Genomic DNA, 24269 nt, shown 5'->3' on the forward strand with positions numbered 1-24269 from the left:
TTCTTATCTGTCAATTGAAAATTAATCATGCTATTTCAGAAACTATAGCACTTACAAACTTTAAATTTGGCAGGTAGGTTTCTTATAAGGTGCAGAAATCCGTTGAGGACCGATGTCACTAAGTCCACCCCAAAGGGGTAAAAGGGAGTTGTGTGTTATAAATTTAGGGACATTTAAAAATATAATTATATTTTTAAATGTCGAAACGGTTGGCCCCTGAAATAGGAGTGCAAAAAGCATAATGAAAATTATAACACCTCGCCGTATTTAACTATATACTATATATACAGACTCCACTGCACGATACAGCCTGAGAATAAAAAAAAATCATACATCAATTATAGTATTTTGTAATTGCGAGATACAACTCACTAATTTTATCTTATATTATATAAAATGTTTTGATTTTGTCCGTATTCTATGAGGTTATGCAATATCTAATATTTGCATTAATTATGTAGATAAACCTTCATTATAATTATAACACCTCGCTTTATTGCGTCCACTAGTGACAGGGCTGATTCATATTCAAAGGATCGGAATTGCCATTCAACGAGGAAATTCTTGTCATCATTCCATAGGGATTAGCGGATTTGCAGATTAATTATTTTTAAAATTAATAATTTAATAATATGCTAATAATTATTATACAAAAATTAAAAAAAGAAAACAGTGTTTACTTATTGTTTATATTGGCGTGAATGTTTTTGGTGTAATGCTGGTGGCATTGGCAGTGGGTGTCCTAAAAAATTTTATAAAAAATATATTACCTTTGAATCGTATCTTATTCATAATATGCTTAGTTTGCCCAAAGAAGTATTGTCAAAATAAAATATATTTCTGATGCCGCAACTGAAATAATTTTTACAGTAATATTTATCGGAATAGTCTGCTACAGCCAAAGTGCTTATGACAAAAAACTAAAAAGTATAATTCTTAAAAAAAAGGTCTTCATGTAACAACGTATAGATTTTTTCTCTTTTCAACGTGCAGTGATAGAAATCATTACATAATTATACATATTAAGTTCTTTGGTGTTCTAAAAGACTACTAGAAAATAACAATTCTATAATAATAATAATTAAATAATAATTCTATCGACTGTATCACGGCGAGTGCTCTGAGGAATTAATCTCTTTAATTCCTGCTTCCCCTTTCCTTTACAGATCCACGCGTGCTGGCTCGCGATGTCATCGCCTAACTGTGACATCTATCCCAACGCGCACAAAGAAATTTGGCAACTCTTTTCTTTGTCGCACCGCCAAAAGTAGAACTCTTTACCAGCACACGTGTTCCCCTCCTCTTATAACCTGGGTGCCTTCAAACGAGGCGTGACGAGGCATCTTGCGGGCCGGCATGGCGAAGGTGACTAGTGCAGCTCATTCTTGCTGTGCGTACCAGTCGTCTTCACGTTTAGACTCCACTTCCACTTACCATCAGGTGGAGTGGAGTCATATGCCTAATCGGATATTATAAAAAAAAAAAAACATCTAATGTTATTTTATTATTAGCAATATAATTTGCGATTGTATTCTATCTATTTAATAATTAATATTCTCGAAGTTTTTAGTTAATTAAAAATATATTTTAGTAAAAACCTTTCAAAAATAAGTAATATAAAATGAGTCGCGCTTTGAACTTCTGATCACATAGAGCATTAAACCTCGGACAAGCTACGACGAATGACGTCATTGGTCGCTCCAACTGACATTTGCGTCACAGCTTCCATTTTTCTTCAAGTTAGTGTTAGCTCAATTAATATTTGCGATATATAGGTATATCATAATATATGTTTTAGATTAACGTTAAATAACCAACGTGTTCGTTAGTCATGATAAAAAGTATTTTGCATCTCTTTCATAACATATTTATTCATATTATCATAAGTATCGTATCAATACAAGTGTTTGCATACCCACACATAGAAACTAAATCAATAAAGTTATAAAGAGTCTAATCGGTGGCGATCAATGAACACCCTCCGTGACGTCATTGGAGAGTATTGATTTTAGTCCACCCCATATTCTAACGTTTCTGATATCCTAGTACCTAAGTATGCCGGGAAAAGCTTTAGGAAAACTTAGCCCTTTCTCTATGAGAAGGAAACCTGAGAAAACTTTATGTATCAAATTATTATTTATATACAAAGCTTAAGGAGCATTTATTAGGTTTTATGTTATATTTGAAACAAGTATGAATGAATTCGTTTTTGTTTTGTCATGAAGTGGTGTTATTATGATAGGGGACTGTCAAACAGTTAATAATGTTTATGGAGGAAGTATTCAAGCGTAACTAGCAAATTACCAGTCCAGTGGTATTTTCAATTGAGCGAGTGTGCTGCTTCATTTGGGAGTCCGCCCACGTGTCCGATGCACTTCTTCTCTACTAAATCCGGCGGTTAATCTGCGCGACACCTCCTGTAGTGTATAGTCGCCTAGTATTCCCGGTTCTGTTTATCCGAAATCTTATCCGATTTTGTCCGGATTATAAAATAAAGTTAGCCCAATGGATTACTTAGTTTTTCGTATTCTTTCCTTCGCGTTGATGTCAGGGTACATACAATGTTATGGCCAAAGTAATTATTATTTTGAAAATGATAAATACTGTGATGACTTATCTCCGTATGTTGGTGATATAAATTTGGAGCAAATATCGGGCATTTGGTATGGGGTAGAAAAAATACCTCATACGAAGGGGGAATACAGAATCGAACATACCAATGAGTGTTTCTACATTGACATCAGAGAAGTTCATATACAGGTGTGTTTTTATATTATGTATCAAATTATTGAATTTATAAAATTAATTTCAAGATTTTTTAATAATTATTTTGTTTTAAGACAATATTTTTAGAATTGTATTTCATTAAACGTATTTCGCACGAGTGACTTCGCGACTATTTGTTTAAAATTTGCGGTATATAACGGAAAATAGATGATGTAAAATGGATGTATGCATTGTGGTCTTTACTGATAAAGGATAAATAATTACCTATATGAGAGTGACATTAATATTATTTTTTAAGTGGAAATATTAACATAAAATACTGTATTCATGATGTGATGTGATGACTCATATAAGTCTTTGTTCTACTAAGCTTTATATCAGACACGATACATTTTTTTATTTATTTTAAAAAAATATGTTTGATTACATAAAATTACAAATATTCATAGTTTTATACGTATGGTGTATACATTGCAAATGTGATATCAGTAAAATGTCAAATTATATACATTTAGCACTAGTCTAGTGGGATTTAATCTGTAAGAAATAAAAATAAATATTATTATATTTTTTGCAGTGTGAAAAATAATAACTGATTTAATTACATTGATCGGTAGGCTACCGTATATTGTACACGTATGCACCAGTGTACAATGGTAGATTTTCGCAATTTTCAATAAGTATCATAAATGTTGCAAAATCTTTTCTCAGCGCATATTCTTTATGAATAATAAGTATAGATAATAAAAAAAGCGTAGTGTAATCTATTATCTTTTATAATTTTACTGGTGAAATAAAGAACAAAATAGAAAACTCCTCAGTTCTTGTCCGTTCTTTTCGGTAGAATCTGCAACTAAGGTAATGACATTAAATTAATAACATAAATTGGAAAATTAAAAATTAATGTAGAGCCTAATATAATAGAGTATATTTTGAATTGGATTTTTCGATATTACTCTTTGAGGGTCACCTTAAAGTTTGATACACTGTCTTCTATATAGATACATATTTGCTGCTAGCATGCTTACAGTTCACGAGTATTATTTATTTATATTATAATAACAATTTTTCATCTAAATCTAGATTTGAAATCGAAGAACATTGTAAACATAATCCAGTATCACGATTTTGTAAACTACTATATAAAAATTGATGTAGTTTCGATTGCAAGTGTTTTTAAATAGTCACATAATTTCCAAAAAAATATTCTCCTATAAAAACAATAGATTTCTGCGTACTGTATTATGATATTGTAACCCGTATCTTACGTCAGGATCCAGGATGAGGGGTCGCGGTGAGTCAATTAACAGGTTAAAAGTGAACGACGTAATTGTGTCATAAGCATGTATCGTCCGTAGCTGAGCACCTTCAATTAAACATTTGACTTCGTGGCTCTAACTTACGTATATAATTAACTAGATTAAAATGTTCTCGTTTACAATAATTATAATAGTATTATTCGACAAAATTATCGCTACAAACGTTAATTTCTGTCCAAACTTACATCCGATTAGTGACTTTGACGAAGAAGCTGTTCTAGGGATGTGGTATATAAGGGAGTACATATTTCATAAAGATACCGCTATTAAAACCGAGTACAATCCTTACTGTCCTATCATTCAAATACGGAAATTTGAAGATTATGTGAGCGGTGGACTGTTGAACAGAGATCTTGTGAGTGATTCAGTTAAAATATTTGGGTTGAAGACGAGATATATATATTATAAATATGTAATTAACATTTCTATGTAATTTACGTATTGGAATAGAGTTACAGAATTTTTTGTGTAGCACTTCACGGTAGAATTTACACAGCCTGTCAAATTCTATCACTGGTAACATTAAAACCTACTCGATTAATCATACTTTTATATCGATTTTATACCATACTAATTAATTACCGGTATATACGTATGTAAATAATGCCACTTACCTGATAACTATTAAAGTTTCAACCATTTTACCTATTGCCGACAATTATAATAAGTTCGTAAGCTATATTGATAATTAGCTTTATATATTAATAAAAATATGTAATTATGTATTTTTTGTATTTTCAGCCAACTCCTCCAACACCATATCCACCTATGACAAATTCTCCATATGTAAACCGTGCTTATGGTCTACCCGAGCAGTACAGGATACGGCACTTCGTTTTGGAATGGCACGAGGGGCATTATCAGGATGACTATCACATCAAAGTCAATACCTCTCATAAAGGATTTTGGCCAACAGACGTCCCTTATGAATGTGAGTATCATTCATTCATTCATTCCTTTTGTGAAAATATTTTGTATGTCAAATTCAACATAGTAATTTATAAATAGCGCCTATTTTGGGATTTATGCTACTAACATAATTACTTAATTTTCTCAATAATCCGATCTGCTTTGACATACTCGTAACGCCAACGCATTATTCACAAACTATCATTAGCTTGCTTGGATTAGTAGGCTACGATAGTAGAGTAGATGTATAAAAATGAATAGGATTTAAAAACAATAATAAAATTCTGTAATTCATAAACGAAAAGGATCATTTTATTAGAATAAAGTAACCGGACTTTAGTGAAGGAATTTATATCTTAATTCTTATATTAAATATCTTTATTCTAGTATGAAAGGAAACATTTTTTTTAATCTAAAAACTTAAATTAATCAATATGTATTTTTAAATTACTCATTTTGAAATTGTATCAGAATAATATTAATCCGGTATCGTTCTTCTTTCAGCTGTCGACAAAATGTATCGTTTCTTTGGAGGTGTCATCCAAGTGCTGAAGGTCTCAAACAACCACTTGGTCCTAAACTTCTGTATGAGGCTGCCCCATTCTCAGCTCTACAGTGTCGTGCTAGCAAGAAACGACAACCAACTCACTCCTGAAGATTTAGCTAGCATTCATAATATATTTTCTATAAAAAACCTGTCTACTTCTTCATTGAAACGTGTGTGCGAAAATTCTGCTGTCAACTTAAAATTGTCTAGCTTTCTTTTTCTTTTTATTGGGTTTTTCCTTTGGAAAAGCCGTTAGTATGAACAATCAAATCGGATTTTAATAAAACGTACATCACTTATATTAAGTTAAACATTTTGTATATGGTGGTCAGTTCATATTATATTTTTAAATAAAGTAGTTGAATTTCATTTATTCCCAATTAATTCCTATATATATTACGTTATACAAACGATCATACAAATGACTAATGAAATTTTTATCCAAAAAAACTGTTGTCTATCTGTAGAAAAAAAAATAAACAAAGGAACACAAATGTTTAACTTTTGATTACACATTTTCAACTTAATATTTATTTTATTAAGGTTTAAACTTGCTCGATTAAAAATGTATATTTGTTATATTATCTAGTACCTAACTTATGAAACCCTAAGGGGTGGCGTTAAATCCGTTCATAGCGGATGTTCACAACCTATAAGAACGAACTTTACCTACGAAATTCTAAGTTTATAGATGTTATAGTTTCAGAGATCGGAATCTCTGAGTGAGTCTTAATCAGTGGTACTTCGCTTTTAAATATATATATTGTAGAACCAAAGTAGAAACTAGAAGCCTTTGAAGCTTCAGGAAATAAATTGTACAGGAATCTCAATTTAGTTTCAGCTCCGAGCATTTTCAAGGAAATGTGGGATAAATAACACCAATTAAATCAAAAATATATTATTATAGTACATATAAGTTCCCTGCTATACGTTAATCGGTACGTAGATCCTTCCTTTGCAGCCAATTTTGGGTGTAGAATCAAGACATTCTCAGCATAAGAATGTTTTGTAATCGGTAGTGAAACAACATGTTAAACTTCATCAACTAATACTAAAAGAAAGTAATTGTAAAAATGAAAAAAAAAAACAAATATTATAAGTACAAGCACGTATATAGATTATCTAAGATTCCTTTTTAAAATATTATAGATTGACTTAAAAACAGTACCTTAATCTTCTATGTCGTCGAAAATGATGTGTAGTAAGTTACTTTTGCACATGACATTGGTGCATTAATCTCCCGAAACAAATAAAAGCCACAAAAAGAAATACGTTCGTTTCAATGATATTATATTAGTTGTCTATCAAATCAGGTCAAAGGATTCTTAAAAATGTGATATAATTAATTTTAGTCTACATAATGTTAAATAGACTAAATAATTTTATAAAATCTTGGTTAATTACCCAAATTAATATTATCAGTATTCATTTTTTAAGAATATAAGGACGTTCATGACATTTGTTAATATCTTTTTTGATTTTTTTTAATTACTATGTAACTGAATTGAAATAAATAACAAAGTTTTACATAACATACTCTTTCCATACATATGTACAGTTACATTTTATTATTTGAATAATGTTATAATTTTTGGATGGAAAATTTTCCATTACGATAAACGAATGAACGAGGAACAAAAGGCTCTGCAAAATTTCAGTTCATGGTTAAATGTAACTTAATATTCATTTGCAAAATTGACCCACACATATTCAGTAACAAGTTGTTAAATAAAAGCCTTTTAATAGGTTATATGTAATATATAAAAAAAAATTAATGTAAATTTTATAGTCAACCAAGTTATGTGTTGGACTAGCATCTAATAAATAAGTTGAGGAAGCTGTTGACTTTTTTCCTTGTTAAATACAAGGAAAAAAGTCAACAGCTCAAGTTCAAGTAGGATAAAAAAAAGTCAACAATATAAAATCTTATTGACTTAATGGTTTTAGTAAGTGACAAACAAGAAACCAATTGAAATGGTTTAATTACGATTAATACAGACTAATGACACGATTACGAAATAAAATTTAAGATTTGCTGAACCAATTTGCTAATTAAATGCGATGCGGCCGCGACCGACGCCTTGCCCCATATTCTCCGCAGTATTCCAAGTGTCATCATGTTTAGTCTGTTGCTTGCATATCTTATTTTAAACTCCGTACATCAAAGCAAAGGGCTTTGCGGTGACTCTATAAGGTGGTCTCACCGTGTGAACATGGACGAGGTCTATGGGGTGTGGTACGGCGTCGGGTACGCCCAGCACAATCCAGACATGACGAATATGCCCAACGAAGTCGGATGCGTTACTCTATACATATCAGACGCTACGTATGAATATAAAGACAGCTGGATCGATTGGTCCGTGAGTACATTCGACTTAATAAGATTAATAATATCAAATTAAGTTATTTATGAAAGAAATATTTTAACAATTGCTTTACCTTTCAGATATGGCGAAAAAATTTCTCAGATCAAAATTGGCGATCTTCAAAAAGCAATCCATGGTCACCAAACGCAATGGCGGGACCGTGGCTCGATGTTCGATTGAAAAGAAAGGTTAAGAGGAATATAGAAGACGAAAAACGAGTTAGGATATTATGGGATGAAGATGGTCATACACTGGAACAAGTCTATCTGTATTATCCAGTAGAACCTGGCCTTTGGACAGCGGATAAGTTGCGTCCCTTGGAAAAGGAGATGATGTCTCGAGGCATAGGTCTGTATTTAATATAGCATTATATTCCATCGTGGACGTTTTACGTTACAAATTCAATTTTACTATTGTTTTTTAGATGTATGGTATCCGGACGATCCGCCTAGACATCCCGATGTGATCCGATTGATAAAGGTCACGCCACACACCCTTATTATAAACCACTGTTCTGAAATTGGTAACGGTGGTATATTTTCTTTAATTCTTCGAAGATCGCCCTCAAAGGTTCAGCGGTGGGAATGGTATAAATACCAGAAGGAATTCTATAAATTTGAACTGCCTAATATTTATAGATATGCGGCTGTATGTTCGGCTTCTACTCTTATAACATCTATTGTCGTTTTATTTACATGCTTTTTTGCAAATGTTTTAATTAGTGTATTTAAAACAATAAATGTTTGATATATACGGTGGTTTCATTTGAATACCCTTATTGATTTAATATTACAGTTTATATAATGTGTCATCATAAAAATGTTGCATATTCTTAAATAAAATAAAACAAACTACTTCTTTTACAATAGAACAAGATTGAGCTTTCAGTAACCTTTCCTACACAGATACAGGTAATTCATACAAGTTTGTCTAATTCATGCTTTGTTAAAGAGAAGCATGATAAAATACAATGGATATATTATTTTAAAGAATCTGTATAATATTATATTTAATTGATTACAGTTTACATTTATTTAAATTCCTTGAATATACCAGGCGTGTCAAAAAGGCATGTTTGATTTTAATCAACATTTTAGATTAGTACAAGTAAAGATTAACGAACTAAGGAGGCTAATTAGAGATAAGCAAAGGATGAAGATTGAATTTTTCGTTCAATTCCGAGCAAGCACCACTGATATAATGTTTCATTTACTTGATATATGTTTATAATAACTTATGACATGCTTGGCGGTGGACGAAAATATCTTGTCAAAGATATATGTTTCGTTGTAATCCATTTGTATATCCGCCAACTGCATTAGAGTATCATAGTAAAAAGGGAGAAATTGTTGGTGCTTTTGCCCAGCATTATACAGGCTGTTATATTAGTTTCTTATTTACATTTTACGACATTGTCTTCAATACCAGGATAACTAACTAAAGTCACTGAATCATAAAATATATTAAATATGTCTTTTCTAATTTTAAATGCGAGTTTTATTGGCTATAAAATGGGAGTCAACCGTGATAAAAACTTTATAACTACGTTAACGACGTATTTGAGGTAAATGTTATGAGGACAATGCCCACATCGCAAAATGTACCATAGAAATATCAAATCAATCACCAATGTAATATAAACCTAGGATAAGTCATTTTGTTTTTGCTCTACTAGGCGTCGTTTTTACTTTTTTTATTATTTTCTTACTGTTTTCAAGTAGAACCTTTTAAAATTGTTAAAATGATTAAAGTATAATTTTATGAAATCACTGTTTTTTGTTGTGTTTTTAAACTTATGAACATTATCACTTAGTGAGTTCTTCATGACATTTGTGCCTGAAACTTTACTAAAAGAATATTTTATATTTATTAAAAGGAGAAATTGTAAATAAAAATCAAGCAGCACAAAGTCTTATTTTCTATTATTTTAGGGAGGCAATGTTATTATATAGTTAGATACTCTTTTCTGCAAAATACTTACTCATTCGGACGTTACTGACAGCTTCATTTTCAAGTTGTGTGACTTAATACGAAAATAAATTGAAGTTTCACACTATTTCATTACTTTGAGGCGTTGGCGTGGGTTCAGTTAAAGCTTTTATCTAAGTTTCAGAGTTCTGAATAACTTAGTAAGCCCTACGTAATCCTTTACCATATCATCATACCTTTCATCTAAATAGCTAGGTTATTTAGAGATCGTTCTGGAACTTAGACGAGCAACTGCTTTAATTAAATTATTTTTTAATTAGTGAGTTTTAAGCACTCGAATAATAGGTTAAGGATCTTGTCCGTTTAGCTGATTAGCTAAATAATATTGTTTGTGAGGATGTGCCAAGTAACCTATAACCTTATATAACTGCAGGTCACTTTGCAAGTCAGACAGGAACTTCATTATGACTAAATTATGTCAATTAACCCACCAATTGTGACCACTGCTTAGCTTTTTGTCTACTAGATGAATTTCCTAATAAGTCTGACCACTTTGACACTTCTGAGAGAAGAAGCGATAAATTTAAAAATCGAACAATTGCATTTAATTAATTGCTTCACGGGTACGCGGATATGTCAACCAATTAGCATTGACCTAATCGATAATCAAAGATAAAGCAAGTGCACTCGACTACGAAGTTCTTGATTTATTTTGCAATGCCTATTAACCCCCTGTACAGAAATAACTTACTCAGTCGTTGATGGTTTGTAAGAAACAAGAATGTTTTCATATAATTTAAAATCACTTATTAGAAAAGGCAGTAGATTTTTCATATTCGATTTTAAAATGATAAATTGTAATCTAGATACTTGGTGGTAGGGCGTTGTGCGAGTCCGTCTGGGTAGGTACCAAACACTCATCAGTTATTCTACCGCCAAATAACAGTCCTCAGTATCGTTGTGTTCTGGTTTGAAGAGTGAGTGAGCCAGTGTAACTACACGCAAACTCGCACAAGGGACATAACATCTTAGTTCCCAAGGTTGGTGGCACATTGATGATATAAGGAATAGTTAATATTTCTTACAGCGTCATTGTCTATGGTTGATGGTGACAACTTACCATCAGGTGGCCCATATGCTCGTCGTAAAAATGATGATGTGGTATGCTATGTTCCACAGCATTTAACGCCACATTGTTTTTAAAAAATTGACAGTCCGGGATGTCAATCGTTGTAAATGGCTCCTCCTTTCTAAAGAGAAGGTTTGAAACTCATTCCATCGTGTTTGTGACAGTATTCATTTAATATGTACGTTTCGCGTCATTCTTTTTTTTTAAATAACGAGATTAATGCGTTAACATAACATAACACATGAAAACTCGTTGTTACTTGTCCGGATTTCAATCTTTATCTATATATTTTAAATGATTATATTGTTGTTTATTTTATGTTTGAATACAAAACAGCATACAATACATATCTATAAATATACTTATGGAAAATAAATCATTAAATTTGGTATAAAGCAAATTTGAACTCCAAGAAAGGATACAGGATATTTTTTTTTGGTTAACACATGTCAAACAACATCCTAAAACACGAGCGAACCCGCGGGCGATTACTAGTAGACTAGACTAGTATCAAATACAGTAACGAATATTTTTGAACAGATTGGTGATTTACTTGGTGGTAGGGGATTGTGCGAGCCCTTGTAAGTTCACATATTATATTGACAAAAATAAATTAGATTTACAGAATGTAGTTACTATTATTATGTTTCTATATATTATTAGGCACTCTGCTAAGGTTGGGTGGGGTCCAAACTTGACACAGAATATTGCCCAAATAGTTATTCAAACAATAATAGAACGTTTAACCTCATGAGCAGTTAAGGGATCATCGATATTTTTTTATATAATGTGACCATATGATAAAACAAACATCAGTGTATACTTTTACATTACGCATTGACACTTTAAACCAGATAACCCTTCACCTATGAAAATTTTAAGAGCAGAGTCAAGCCAGTAAAACGACCTAACGTTATATTTGTCATTTTCTAAAAAATCATATTATTTGACAAACGTACATTGGATTAGTCACATCTGCGAATACTTATTTATAGAATATTTAATACTTACACATTATTTCATAATTATATAAATTTCATATAAAAACTTAATCATAATATTAAATTATTTTTATGGATTGAAAATATATTTGCGTTATTTAAATGTTTCTAACAACTGTAAGTTGATATTGATCTCATTGTCAATAACAGTAAAAAATAATATTTTACTTTTTACTTAAGGCTGTATGTAGGATACAGCCATAAGTAAAAAGTAAAAGGTATTTATCATGACATTTATTATTTATATTATAAAATCAGTATACATTTCCTAAATTACTTAGTAAAACTTTTTCTTTATAAACATTATTTTTAGTATATTTAATTTAATGGTTCTACCTATTTCATATATTCCTTCAGTAAAGTTCTGTTTTTTCAGTTTTTAAATGCATGTATAGGAATCGATGGCCATCATAATAATAATTCAGTTATATCTTGCGGATCATATCATTGCGATGATTAATTCATTTAATAGGACAGGCTTGATGACAGTATAGATTATTATTCAGTTATCTCTACTGCCAATATTTCTAAAAATACAGTCGTATAGCGATCATTGAAGATCTTAACAATCTTTTGAAATTCTCGAAAATTCGTCACTGGCCGTTATGTTGCAGCTAAATGTATTTTATCCAAATAACTACCAAAGTAGTAATTTGAATAATGAATTCGAATAAAGCTAATGAAGAATGTTGCTAAAGAGTGTAAATCGATATTAAAGTAATTTATTCAATTTAATTAAATATTGAACATTATTAAAAAAAAAACTTTTTTATAAAGTAACCGCTTATGTCTCTTTGGTTTAGACTGTGTTCTCGCAATTAGAGTTAATTAGTTTACATCCCACTATCGTAGTAGTTGAAACAGTCACATAGTATCAACCGCTACACAACTATCACGCGATATCCGAAAAGTTTACGAAATACTTTTGAAAATGCACGAATATATCTTATTTTCGTTTCTATTTACGACAGCTTACTGTGCCAGTTATCAAAAATATGGTGAATCCAGCCAGTATTCGAGCTATACAACCTCCTCGAATAATTATAACCAGAACCAATACCCATATAAAACTAGCTATAGCGACAACACAGGTTTTTCTGAATCGTCTCGCTATAACCTGGGCTATTCAACTCCAAGACCCGATATGTACAATACTCCAAGCTCGGGCAGTGTTTATCAAAAGCCAAGCTACACGACGCCTAGTTATCAGTATGGGCAAGGTTATTATAATGGACAAAATTACGGTCAAGGAATAACTTCATACGAGATGCCGTTTTTGAAATATAACAGCGAATACTGTGTCAGTAGATCACCACAGAATGGTATTTACGTGAATAGCTTAACCGGTATGTGGTACGGTGTCGAATTCATTCAGCACTTAGCGGGAGATGCGAGGCTCGATTACGGAAATACCTGCATTGTAATACATATATCGGAGCCACGGGATAAGGTCAGTACGATATGATTAATTATATATAATTTTATCATTATTTAGCTTTTTTAAATATCGAATACGATTGACTGTATTTGTCATTAATGTTTTTGCTTTGAGAGCCGATATGGCCCAGTGGTAAAATCGCGTGCATCTTAACCGATGGTTACGGGTTCAAACCCAGGCAAGCATCACTGAATATTCATGTGCTTAATTTGTGTTATAATTAATCTCGTGCTCGGTGGTGAAGGAAAACATCGTGAGGAAACCTGCATGTGTCTAATTTCATAGAAATTCTCCTCAAAGTAAGAGGAGGCCTTAGCCGACCAGTAAGAAATTTACAGGCTGTTGTTGTTTTACTTTGTTGTTGTAATCGAATCAATCGAAATCGATTTTTCAAATCGAATTACATTAATAGACGTGATTAGTTTGTCACTCATCTATACTTCGTTTCTCTTTGTATTAGACAACACAATAAGAAACAATTACAAATAGTCCAACAATTTCTTCTCATTATTACAGTTATTTAGTACGGGATATTTACCATGCTTTTATTTTTATTTGATTGAGCTCGATATTTCGACATTATGTCTACGAATGTCTTTTTCACGAAACTGAATTTCTTCTTACATTTATGCTAAACTCCATTCATTCGACAGATTAGCAGGTGTCGTGTAACATAGTCATAGAAGAAACGATTCGTTTTGTTTACGGATATTAGAATTGACATTGGTTTACTACTTGAAGTTCAGAAGGCAATACAGATAATAAGATAGGTAGGTTTAATGTATGACGATGACTGATATACTGGTAAGTGTAACGATTAGTAAACATCAATATCAATATATTTAACTTGTTTCTGCCTTCGGCTTCCCCGTTAGCGGTGTTAGAGAAGGTAGTGGTAGCGATAGAGGTGGGGTAGATAGTGGTTTTAGGTACATTGTTCCGTGATAAAAAAAAAAATTCTTTATGTCAGACTACATCTATCTCTATGCCAAATTTCATTCATTTCTGTTTAAGCGTTATTCAGTAACAATCATGTATCCATCAAAACTTTTGTATTTATAACATTAGTATACAATAGGATAACCGATCAGTAACCTAAACGTATAAGAATATAATTTTAAAGATAATTGAATTTATATTTGGCATATCCCGACAAAGAGCATCGGTAGATTTTTATTTGTACTATGTTTTTGAATTTAATCTGTTTTTGCATATAAACAAAGCGTAGGTCATATGGGTAAACCTATCATGATAACTCACTGATTGTGAAAATAACTTTATACTAATAATAGCGTCATCACCCAGTTTAAGTGTTATTTATACGCTATAAGTAACATTTAAATACAATTTTAGTCTGTAAATGGTATATGACTATTTAAATAATCATCTCATGTATTCGAAAGATATTTATGATAATAAAATGTTATCCATTGTTAGATTTTTTATTTGACAAATAAAAATTGGTACAGATTGCTATCTTTACAAAAATACGTTGTTTTTATTTTACCAAATGTGAGGAATAATTTTAAGCAAAGGTTAGGAGCTTGTGATGTTTTGCTTCAAACATTCTTTCCAAAAATTTCATCCTAAGATAGTGATGTTAATGTAATCGATACTACAGTATTTTTGTCATTCAGTTATTACAACTCTAAATTCGGATATTTGTTTAAATACTCGTTTATCACCTATAATAATAAAATTCCGAAGCATTCTAGGGTAAAAAAAGCTAATAAGGAAATAACTGATAGTAATACAGATTAACTAGATATTTTTGTAATATTAGTGTATTACGCTAATTTACATAAATATATTTGGAGTAACCCTCCAAATAATATGTTCATGTATGCCTATTGTTAATAAGTCACACTAATACACATGGTCTATTAACAATTATGGGAATAAATTGACTACAGCGTCATCGAGTCTAAGTCGGATTCTAGTATTAAGCCATAGTCTCGATAAAAATATTGCGAGAATATGACCTCATCTGGTCAAGTGGTGAAAAAGTTACAAGAACACTAAAATACACACTAATTATTTCTAGGCATCTTCGTATTTCTTGGAATATATAAAGCTATCCATAATCTAAAATGAAAACTTAATAATAATCTTAAGCACTTATTAAAACATCGAGTAATTTTAAAAAAATATATAAGAAATATTTTTTTAAACGACACGATATTGTGTCCTTAAAAATATAATAATCGACGGTACAAAATTATTCTCTATGATTTTTCCAAATTTTGTTTTGTTATTTTGCACTTGATTTTATATCACTTACGTTACTTTACGTTTCGTTAGACAAAAAACATGAAGGAAAAAAATCTGCTTTCCACACAAAAGCTTTGTGATCTGATGATGTGATTTGTTTGATTTTGTGATCTTTTTGACGTCATGGTTTGGGTACAACCATACAGAGTTTTTTTTCTTTCTGACACTCTATTGGGTATATTATATAGGATTATATGGCTAATCCAAAGCTATAATCGTTGGTAACTTTAAACTTTCATTTTGTTACTACCACTTTAGTCGTAATTTCATTTACAGGCACCTAATGTGTTAGACTTTTCCAGTGTATCCTTCAATTGGCAGAATCCACGTTAACAATGAAAAAAGAAATGTTTCGAAAATTAAATGCCCAACCTGTTTTGCTGTATTGTCCGAAAATAATTTTACTTGATTATTGGGAACTGGCTATATTTGTTTGTAAAGTAGGTACCAAGGAGGCAATCGTCTGTATAAAATAAATTGTAAACATATAATTAAGAAATACTACTAGATTCATATTATATATTATATATTACATAGTATATTCAACATCATCACCACATGATCATGATAACATAAAAGGCATGTAATTTTTTTATTTGTCTCTGCACCTGCAAGATCGAACAAAAAAGTTACAAATGATTTATTTTTAAATAGAGAAATACACTGTTTTTTAATTTAAAAATAAGTATATATTAAATATGATCTCACACGTTTTTAAGAAAAAATGACTAGTTTATTGTTTAAAAAATATGATTGCTATTTGCTTCATATACCTACAAATATGTCATGTGCACATTATTATTCGGTGATTTATCGATAAAAGTATTCTTGAATAAATTGAAATAATCGACACACGTCCTGGTCTTACTGCCATTTGATGAAAATCGTCTAACAATGACAATTAGTTGCCTTCGTTTACATCTCGATTGTTGCGACGAATACCAGCTTCGATTATACCATAGACCTAGGAGTGTACATAATCGACTAGTTATAATATTATAGACGTTTCAGTTATATTAGTTATTAAAACAAAATCGTTAGTACATTCATATAAAAAAATATATTTTAAACTTAAAATAATTGAGAGATTTACAATATTATTTCAGACAAATTCGCTTAAAAATATCCAACGACTTATTCATAAAAGCGAATATATAGAATACAGAGATTAAATATTTATTAAATTGACGCAGAGTTAATAAGATTAATTACTTTATGTGTAGGCCTTATCGTAACATCTTGCAGCCTTGTGATTAACTTCGTCCTTACGAGTGCACCTGTGATAATGAAGTCAGCGGTTCTCAAGCATTTTTTCGGTTAAACGACACCTCTGTGCGAGCGTAAGGCTAAGGGTCAAATACGATAGCATCGACAATGTGAGTCAGGAGCGCCCGCGCAATACCGCTTCTACTGTCAGTTGCCTTCTATCGGTTATCCGCGCAATATTTGACGCACGTGCCGTAGCATTTGAGAAATCGAAAGATTTTAAAGATACATCTAGTACGCTTCCATAATGTGTGTTTGAAAGACGAAAATAAATCGTGTGCTTTAATAAACTGAGATGGATGTTCAAGGTCGCACTTTATTGAAACTTCCTTGGATATACTTTCTGTTTTTATTCGTTTTAGCGGATGAAACAACAAATTCAACTGAAAGTAATAATTCAGTGACGTGCATTGTAGAACACGAATATGATGATATGGACGTGAGGAGCGTGATGGGGAAGTGGGGGGCGGTAGAGTTATACACGCACCTGACTCAGGAGGGTGTCAAAACGTATAAGACTTGTCCCAAGATCGTAATATGGGAGACATACGAAATTCCCCGTTCCACTTTCGGGGTACGTTTTCTGAATAGATAATCGAGTGAAACAATTTCACATAACGTTGTTATAATTATTAATATATGTTTGTTAACTGTATATCTGTCCAATTGTCAATCAACTAAAATCATGCGATATCGATATTAAACGTGAATAATAACTTGTATACATTTAATTTTAGATAAACGAGTTGTTATTTTTACACGATACTTCATGAAGGTTTGATAGCACAAATAAAATTATTTCAATATTATTTAACATATATTGTATAATATTATAGGCGATTAACATATAAAATGGATAGACATTTACTAAAAAAAGTTTTTGAGCATTTACGATCTTTAATAGAAATATATATTCATTTACAAACATAGGCCAAAAAATGTAACCACAAATGTTAAAGATGAATGTTGCCAGTTGGACTGCAAAACTAATAAAACGCTACCTTCAGAGCTAGTTAAAGTCGAACATATAAATGATTATGTATACACAATGACCAATATAAACACACCGCGACACCAATTGACTGAGTTCTTGCCAAACATGAAATAACATAACATATACATTTACATAATACGATTTATTTTTTAAAAGTTATTATCGTACAATAAAATCGAATATGCTTTAAGTCAGATATATATAATATGTATAAAGTCATACGATGCTCGCGTATTGTTTACGTTATGTCATTTGTATTTATAATGCATGTAATGTCACATCATCTCCAGTGGGATTTCCAGTTTCCCAGCGTATTTGTTATTTTGATTTGCATTATCCGGCATGTCCCTTCCCGGTTCTCATTTCCCCCTTAACTGCACTCACGTACCGAATTCGCATACAATTTTTAATGATGTACGAAATTGTATGGTACCTATACAATTTTAGTAACATTGTTATGCTTAATAACTATATTACATAAGTGTAAATAAGTCTGCATTTTCAAACGTAATAATGTAAAAAAATGCGATGGTTATTTATTTATTTTATATATTTTTTTTTCACATTAGCCAAAGAGGTTTTAACAAGACAGAATTTTGCCACACCATGCACCTATTCCTATTTATCACAAAAAATAAATAAATAAGAAGGTAATGCAATCTTACCCCGACCTCCACGTTAGGCTGATTTGATAAAGAAATAAGTATTAAACCGACCTTGTCTAGTGACCTCGTCAAAGAAAACATTAAAAGTATCAATTATTGCATAACAAAGATATTTCTGCTTCGTTGGATCCAAAAACGAAAACTACAGTAATTCTACCATGACGCATGTACGTAATTATCTAATTATGGTCATACTCGTAAAGACATACATATGTGTCTCTTAGATATTGTTTATCCAATTTCTAGATGCTATTGGAAGTGACCTGTGGCCTAACCTTAGTCGCCCACGTAAATTACACTTGAGTCATGTATCGGGTAGGTCAATCTGACTGACCCATTTAATCTCGTAGTCGAATTAAAACGTTCCCTTTACGAAATATGTTTTGTTAGGCCAATTAAGTATATGACTAAAGATGTGACGAAATTAATTGATGGCACCCTAATTTGAGAAACAATTAATTTGACGAACTTGTTAGACAGCCTTTTCACAAGATAAGGAATCCAAGAATAAGTATTTCAAATGATTTCGATTTTTAACTGTCTATTATTCATAAGATTCATTTGATTAAAATTAATAAGGTATATTTTTATATTCAGATAAAATGCTTTATTTTGAAACTAATTTACGAAAGTATATAAATAGCAATAGATTATTCTAACTTAAAAAACCTAGCTGCACATTGTATTCTATTTTAAATCATGATCATATTTTTATCTATTTTCAAGCAGAGATCTCAGACGGTAATTTAATTTACCTTTAATGTGATCTTATTCTCTTTAATGATAAGAGCTATTGTAAAAATCATATTATTTATAATAATCTGTAGAACTGACATGCCTTTGTCGATGTCTGGTTTTATTATTTAAAAAAAGTGACTTCTTTTTTTAATATTTTGAAGCAATGTTGAAAGAACAGAAAAATAATGAACGATAAATTAATTCGATTATCAATTAATTAGTTCTACGCATTTTACGAGCTTAATCGCATAATCCTCTTTCAGTAATACCTTTACATTCATCTACCAATCTAATAATAAATAAGGTAAAACATAAATCCGACCTTCAACTGTCTATAAACATGATCGACGGCATTCAATATAGTGAATTAAACCATCTGCCTGTGAAACATCGTGTTAGATCGCTTTATGTAAACACTGGAGTAATGTAAATTTTTTCTAGCTTTGAAGCTCAATATAGAAAACATCAAATACGATGATTTAAAATGTTACCAGACGAAAATATTTCTCATTAAATTTTTTTTTTAATATGAATAGTCATGAAATAATATTAAATTTTTTCAGCCTTCAACCGAGAATCAGCTTTATCACGTGCAGCATATCAAGGAGAAGTTTCTGCGTGATAATCGCCATTTGCGGTTATTATGGGACGAAGCCGGACAGACTATTGAATACTCATTGTACTTCCGCAACGACTCCGCGGGTTACTGGCAGGTTTATGACGAACAGAATGGTAAGAATAATAGTCATATATTAAAAATAATCAAAAAAATTTAAAATTTAATTAATTTAACATATCATTTACATTTATCTGTAAAATAAACTCTGATTTGTTTATGTGTATTGTTTAAACTTTACAATTTTTAATTTCAATCTTGATTATAAGAAAATTGTAATTTAATAAATTAGTAACTAATTGAATAAATATTGTTTCCAGGAACACTAGCGTCCCGACCGTCGTATATGCATTTTAATGGAGCCGTTCAAGTTCTGAAGGCTGTCAACGATCATTTGGTCCTTAATTTCTGTCAAAAGGCATCTAATGGTGCACCGGCGCAGTTGTACACGGTTCTATTCTCGAGAGACCCTGGATCAATGGCCCGGTGGGAGATCGAAGCGGTGCACGCCATGCTTCAAAACAAAAACCTTTCCGTGGCTTCCAGGCGGATGGTCTGCGGCAATAGCGCGGCAAAATCGACTATAAGTCTACTTTTTTCAATGATTTCATGTCTAATAGCGTACATTATTCGTTCGTCGTAAATTATGCAAAATTGCATTTATAAATATACCTAGTTATACTTATGAGAAGCAATAAGACTTTTAATGAATAATATGATAGTGCTGTAACCGTTTTTTTCTCAATAATTTTGTATTCTTAAATGGGCTATTTTAATCATTTTCTTTTAATTAGTAACGACGATACAAAATTAAATTACATTTAATGTATTTTATGTACATACAATACTATTTATATAATATATTTTGTATCAAATCTTGTATAAAGTTTCTTTTAACATATATCCGTTTTTATTAATTACAACGTTATAAAAGAAACTATTACGCTAAAGGCTTGAATTATGATTTATTCTTTACAAAATCATAACAATAAACTATATAAATCATGAGTACTAACTTTTCTTAAAGTGATTGCAATTCGAATTTTCCAGGCGCTTTTTTTTATAAAATATTTTAAATATATTTTTTGCTAATTTATTTAAACTATTTATCGTATTAAGATTGAATCTGTACACTTGAATGAAAGTTCCTGGCACCGTACCATCAACTCGATAATATATAATTACGCGATTATTAATGTGCATTAAGGTAATCTACCCCAGATAGAGTAATTTAATATAGAATACATTTACAAAGATAAAGCTATTAATCACTATTATAAATTGCTAACTCTCACATATATTATCATTTATAAATCATTTTCGTTATGTTAAAATTTCGTTACTTTGCTATTTCATAACAAACTAATAAAAAGTAATAAATAGTAATTAATATCGGTGTCCTTTAATATGACAACAAGAACAATAGCCGTAAAATTCAGTGGTGAATGCCTGGATTTAAAATCGCAATCATCGGTAAAGATGGACGCGTTCTAATCACTCGGCCATCGTTCAACTTCAACTTTTTTTGATGTTGTTTTTTATAATTTTCAAAATGTTAACTGTTGGACTCTCTTAATAATAAGTAATTTTTGCGATATATTCAGCCTAAATATATTTTTAATTCTCTCTGATAATCTAAGGAAATGTATTTTTAGTCTATCAGAATTAAATTTAGAATAATAAGTCATAAGTTATTTATGTTATTTATTAACTATTTTATTATTTGCAGTATGATATTTCGAAGTCAATATTGTGTATATACTTATGTATATGTATTTCTTGTTTGACGAAATAATAAAATATATTATCTTACATTACAATACTTCCTATCCGTCCCATGGATTTTATTTTTACAAATATAAGTGTAAAAAATATTATAAATTGTAGACATAACCTGTCAATATATAAATTGAAGAAATTATTTAATAAATTCAATTATTGTGACAATTTAAATAAAATACACCAAAGATCATTAATAAATGTAAGTTTTAGATAATATTTAAGAATCTTGTAGAACGATGATGCAGCACACTCAATAAGTACTAATATTTTATTAAGTATTTATTTGTAGTGACTATAGAAATATATTTATTAAATAAATATGACTTACTTGGTTTTTTGTTCATTATTCTAAAGTATGTCTTGAATAAAACTATTTTTTCGTTTTATCTTTATTAATCCACTAACTGTTTATTTGAAAAATACACACGTATTTTAAATTTTAATTTGTTTATTCATTATACATTTTATTACTATTGGGTTATTGGTAACTCGACGTATATCCGTTAGGAGTTGATAGTGGTGACTATTTGCAATAATTTTAACCCCCATATGCATAATCCAAAAGTGACCCATTTTTGAGTTATCACGTTTTTTAGCTTTTTTCAAAATTTGTCAAAAAGGCAAGTTCAAAAATTTGTTTAAAAAAAAGTATCAATTAAAATCTATTTTTTTCTTTTGTTTTATAAAAACGATTAAACACTGGATATTTTTCAAAATTTAAACAATAATTATCCGGATATAGATTCCGGAAACCATTTCAAGTACATCATTTATTTCGCTGCTGTCGAAACGAAATCCAAAGAAATCAATTAGTAAAGGAATATCGATAGTGTCAAAGGAACTGGTAGTTAAAGTATTATGAGGAAAAGAGATTTAGAAAAAAGTTAGCCAAAAGAGTCTACAGTACTATTTACATAAACATCTGCGTTTGAGGCATAGCATACTTATTATAAATTGAATGTTAAGTTTATAAGTTACTTTTAAAACAAAGATTAATACTTTCTATGTGAATCACTTGGTACGTTCCAACTTGCCAACGAGTTTTCTGGAGTTAGGTCGGAAATAGGACCGCTTTGTGACACATTCACGCTGCGTCGCACAAAATTATCCTTGTAAAATGATTTAACAAGTGAGCTAAGGATTTTCATATAATTTTTATTTATTGTTTGTGTATTTGTTAATTTTTTAGAGTTATACGAGAGGGGACATTATTATATATACATACATCGGCATATGTTATTATAGAATTAAAAATAACAACCTATACCTAAATGTAGGGCTTCCTCTGCTTTATTTTGGAATAGGTTGGCAGACGAGCATATGGGCCACCTAATGGTAAGTGGTCACCATCACCCATAGACAATGACGCTGTAAAAAATATTAACTATTCCTTACATCGTCAATGTGCCACAAACCTTGGGAACTAAGATGTTATGTCCCTTGTGCCTGTAATTACACTTACGCTTTCGTGGAGAAGTCTTGAACTTATTGCAGGCTGCTCAAATCTCATTTGGTAAATGAACCTGGCAGAATTTCGTCTAACACTGTATGCGGATTTCTTTTAGCAAAGCACGAGATTGTAAACACAAATTAGCCATCTGAAATCTCAGTCGTGCTTGCCCAGGTATGAACCTTCAATCTGTTCACAAGACTCGTATATTTTTGCTAATGAACGATCTCGACTCGTTACAATGTTTAAAAATTGTACTACTATTTTTACGATCCCCTAGTCATATACATAGAAATATATCATGTGAATTAATACCATTTACTCGTTAAAGCAGAGAGCTCAAAGAAAGCCTTCTCGTTACATTCCCACCCCGCGCCCACTTCAAAGGGGAGGTATGACGTCATTATACTAAAGCCACACTGACATTTAGCCTTGAAGTTGAAAGCCATTGCAATATGAACTTAAATAGCAAATCATAAGATTTTAAATTGGCTAACAATATTCTTAAATGGAATAGATAAATACGAGTAGTTGTAAATTGGATCACAAACGTTTGTCGGATTAGTTAGCGAAGAATGTTTGAAACCGGTTGGATATTTTTAAATTAAAAATATTGTTTAGTAAAATTAAAATTTTATAGTTATTACGTATTATATTGTTAAGGGAACTCAATAATTCCCTGGCAATTTTATAAAGATGAATGAGATGTAACAAAACAATTTATTCAATGAAATATAATTCATGTTTGAAAATTTTAAAGACTGAAGGTTGTTTTGTGTATATTTTTAGTTAAATTTTTTTTCTTCCTTTCTGCTAATATTTTCTAGATGCTGCTAAAATTTTTAATATATTCCTTTTTCGTCTTGTGTTTGTTGTGTCGTCATTTAATGTTATTTGATGATAGGTGTCAAATTTCCAATTTCGTGACATTTTTAAAATTAAACACCGAACATTTTTTCTTCGTGTCACGTGCATATAACGTCGCAATTGGCCAAGTACGTCTCACACAGAAGAGATGTAAATGTCATAAGAGGGAAAAATGTAATGTAACACGGCAAAACGACTATCATACTCATCTATTTATTCAATAAATTGGATTACCATTTACATTTTACGTCATAA

The 24269-nt window shown here is 30.8% G+C and overlaps 3 protein-coding genes across 5 annotated transcripts; all 3 read left to right on the forward strand.

Moving 5' to 3' along the window:
- The first annotated feature begins 2332 nt into the window (after window positions 1-2332).
- Window positions 2333-5851, forward strand: LOC124542868. Of its 2 annotated transcripts, none has more exons than XM_047120758.1 (3): window positions 2333-2760; window positions 4788-4977; window positions 5460-5851. In XM_047120758.1, exons 1-3 carry the CDS (start codon window positions 2506-2508, stop codon window positions 5756-5758), a joined length of 744 nt encoding a protein of 247 aa, XP_046976714.1. In that variant the 5' UTR covers window positions 2333-2505; the 3' UTR covers window positions 5759-5851. The 2 variants fall into 2 exon arrangements, with proteins under 2 accessions (XP_046976714.1, XP_046976721.1); XM_047120765.1 differs by lacking the exon at window positions 2333-2760 and adding an exon at window positions 4069-4401.
- Window positions 5852-7553: 1702 nt separating this feature from the next.
- LOC124540768 lies at window positions 7554-8615 on the forward strand. The gene is made up of 3 exons (XM_047118480.1): window positions 7554-7862; window positions 7949-8216; window positions 8293-8615. Exons 1-3 carry the CDS (start codon window positions 7620-7622, stop codon window positions 8613-8615), a joined length of 834 nt encoding a protein of 277 aa, XP_046974436.1. The 5' UTR covers window positions 7554-7619.
- Window positions 8616-12789: 4174 nt separating this feature from the next.
- Window positions 12790-22024, forward strand: LOC124541816. 2 transcript variants are annotated; one of them, XM_047119726.1, is made up of 3 exons: window positions 12790-13377; window positions 19863-20031; window positions 20236-22024. In XM_047119726.1, exons 1-3 carry the CDS (start codon window positions 12859-12861, stop codon window positions 20556-20558), a joined length of 1011 nt encoding a protein of 336 aa, XP_046975682.1. In that variant the 5' UTR covers window positions 12790-12858; the 3' UTR covers window positions 20559-22024. The 2 variants fall into 2 exon arrangements, with proteins under 2 accessions (XP_046975682.1, XP_046975690.1); XM_047119734.1 differs by lacking the exon at window positions 12790-13377 and adding an exon at window positions 17035-17476.
- Window positions 22025-24269: the final 2245 nt, after the last annotated feature.

The sequence above is a fragment of the Vanessa cardui genome, chromosome 2, assembly GCF_905220365.1.
Source record: "Vanessa cardui chromosome 2, ilVanCard2.1, whole genome shotgun sequence".
Lineage (NCBI taxonomy): Eukaryota > Metazoa > Arthropoda > Insecta > Lepidoptera > Nymphalidae > Vanessa > Vanessa cardui.

Coding starts and splice junctions, on each gene's coding strand:
- LOC124542868 (XM_047120758.1), top strand. CDS start 2,506: ATGGATTACTTAGTTTTTCGTATTCTTTCCTTCGCGTTGATGTCAGGG. Junction 2,761..4,787: donor TCAGAGAAGTTCATATACAG/GTGTGTTTTTAT, acceptor TTGTATTTTCAG/CCAACTCCTCCAACACCATA. Junction 4,978..5,459: donor AACAGACGTCCCTTATGAAT/GTGAGTATCATT, acceptor TTCTTCTTTCAG/CTGTCGACAAAATGTATCGT.
- LOC124540768 (XM_047118480.1), top strand. CDS start 7,620: ATGTTTAGTCTGTTGCTTGCATATCTTATTTTAAACTCCGTACATCAA. Junction 7,863..7,948: donor ACAGCTGGATCGATTGGTCC/GTGAGTACATTC, acceptor TTTACCTTTCAG/ATATGGCGAAAAAATTTCTC. Junction 8,217..8,292: donor GATGATGTCTCGAGGCATAG/GTCTGTATTTAA, acceptor ATTGTTTTTTAG/ATGTATGGTATCCGGACGAT.
- LOC124541816 (XM_047119726.1), top strand. CDS start 12,859: ATGCACGAATATATCTTATTTTCGTTTCTATTTACGACAGCTTACTGT. Junction 13,378..19,862: donor TATCGGAGCCACGGGATAAG/GTCAGTACGATA, acceptor AAATTTTTTCAG/CCTTCAACCGAGAATCAGCT. Junction 20,032..20,235: donor GGTTTATGACGAACAGAATG/GTAAGAATAATA, acceptor TATTGTTTCCAG/GAACACTAGCGTCCCGACCG.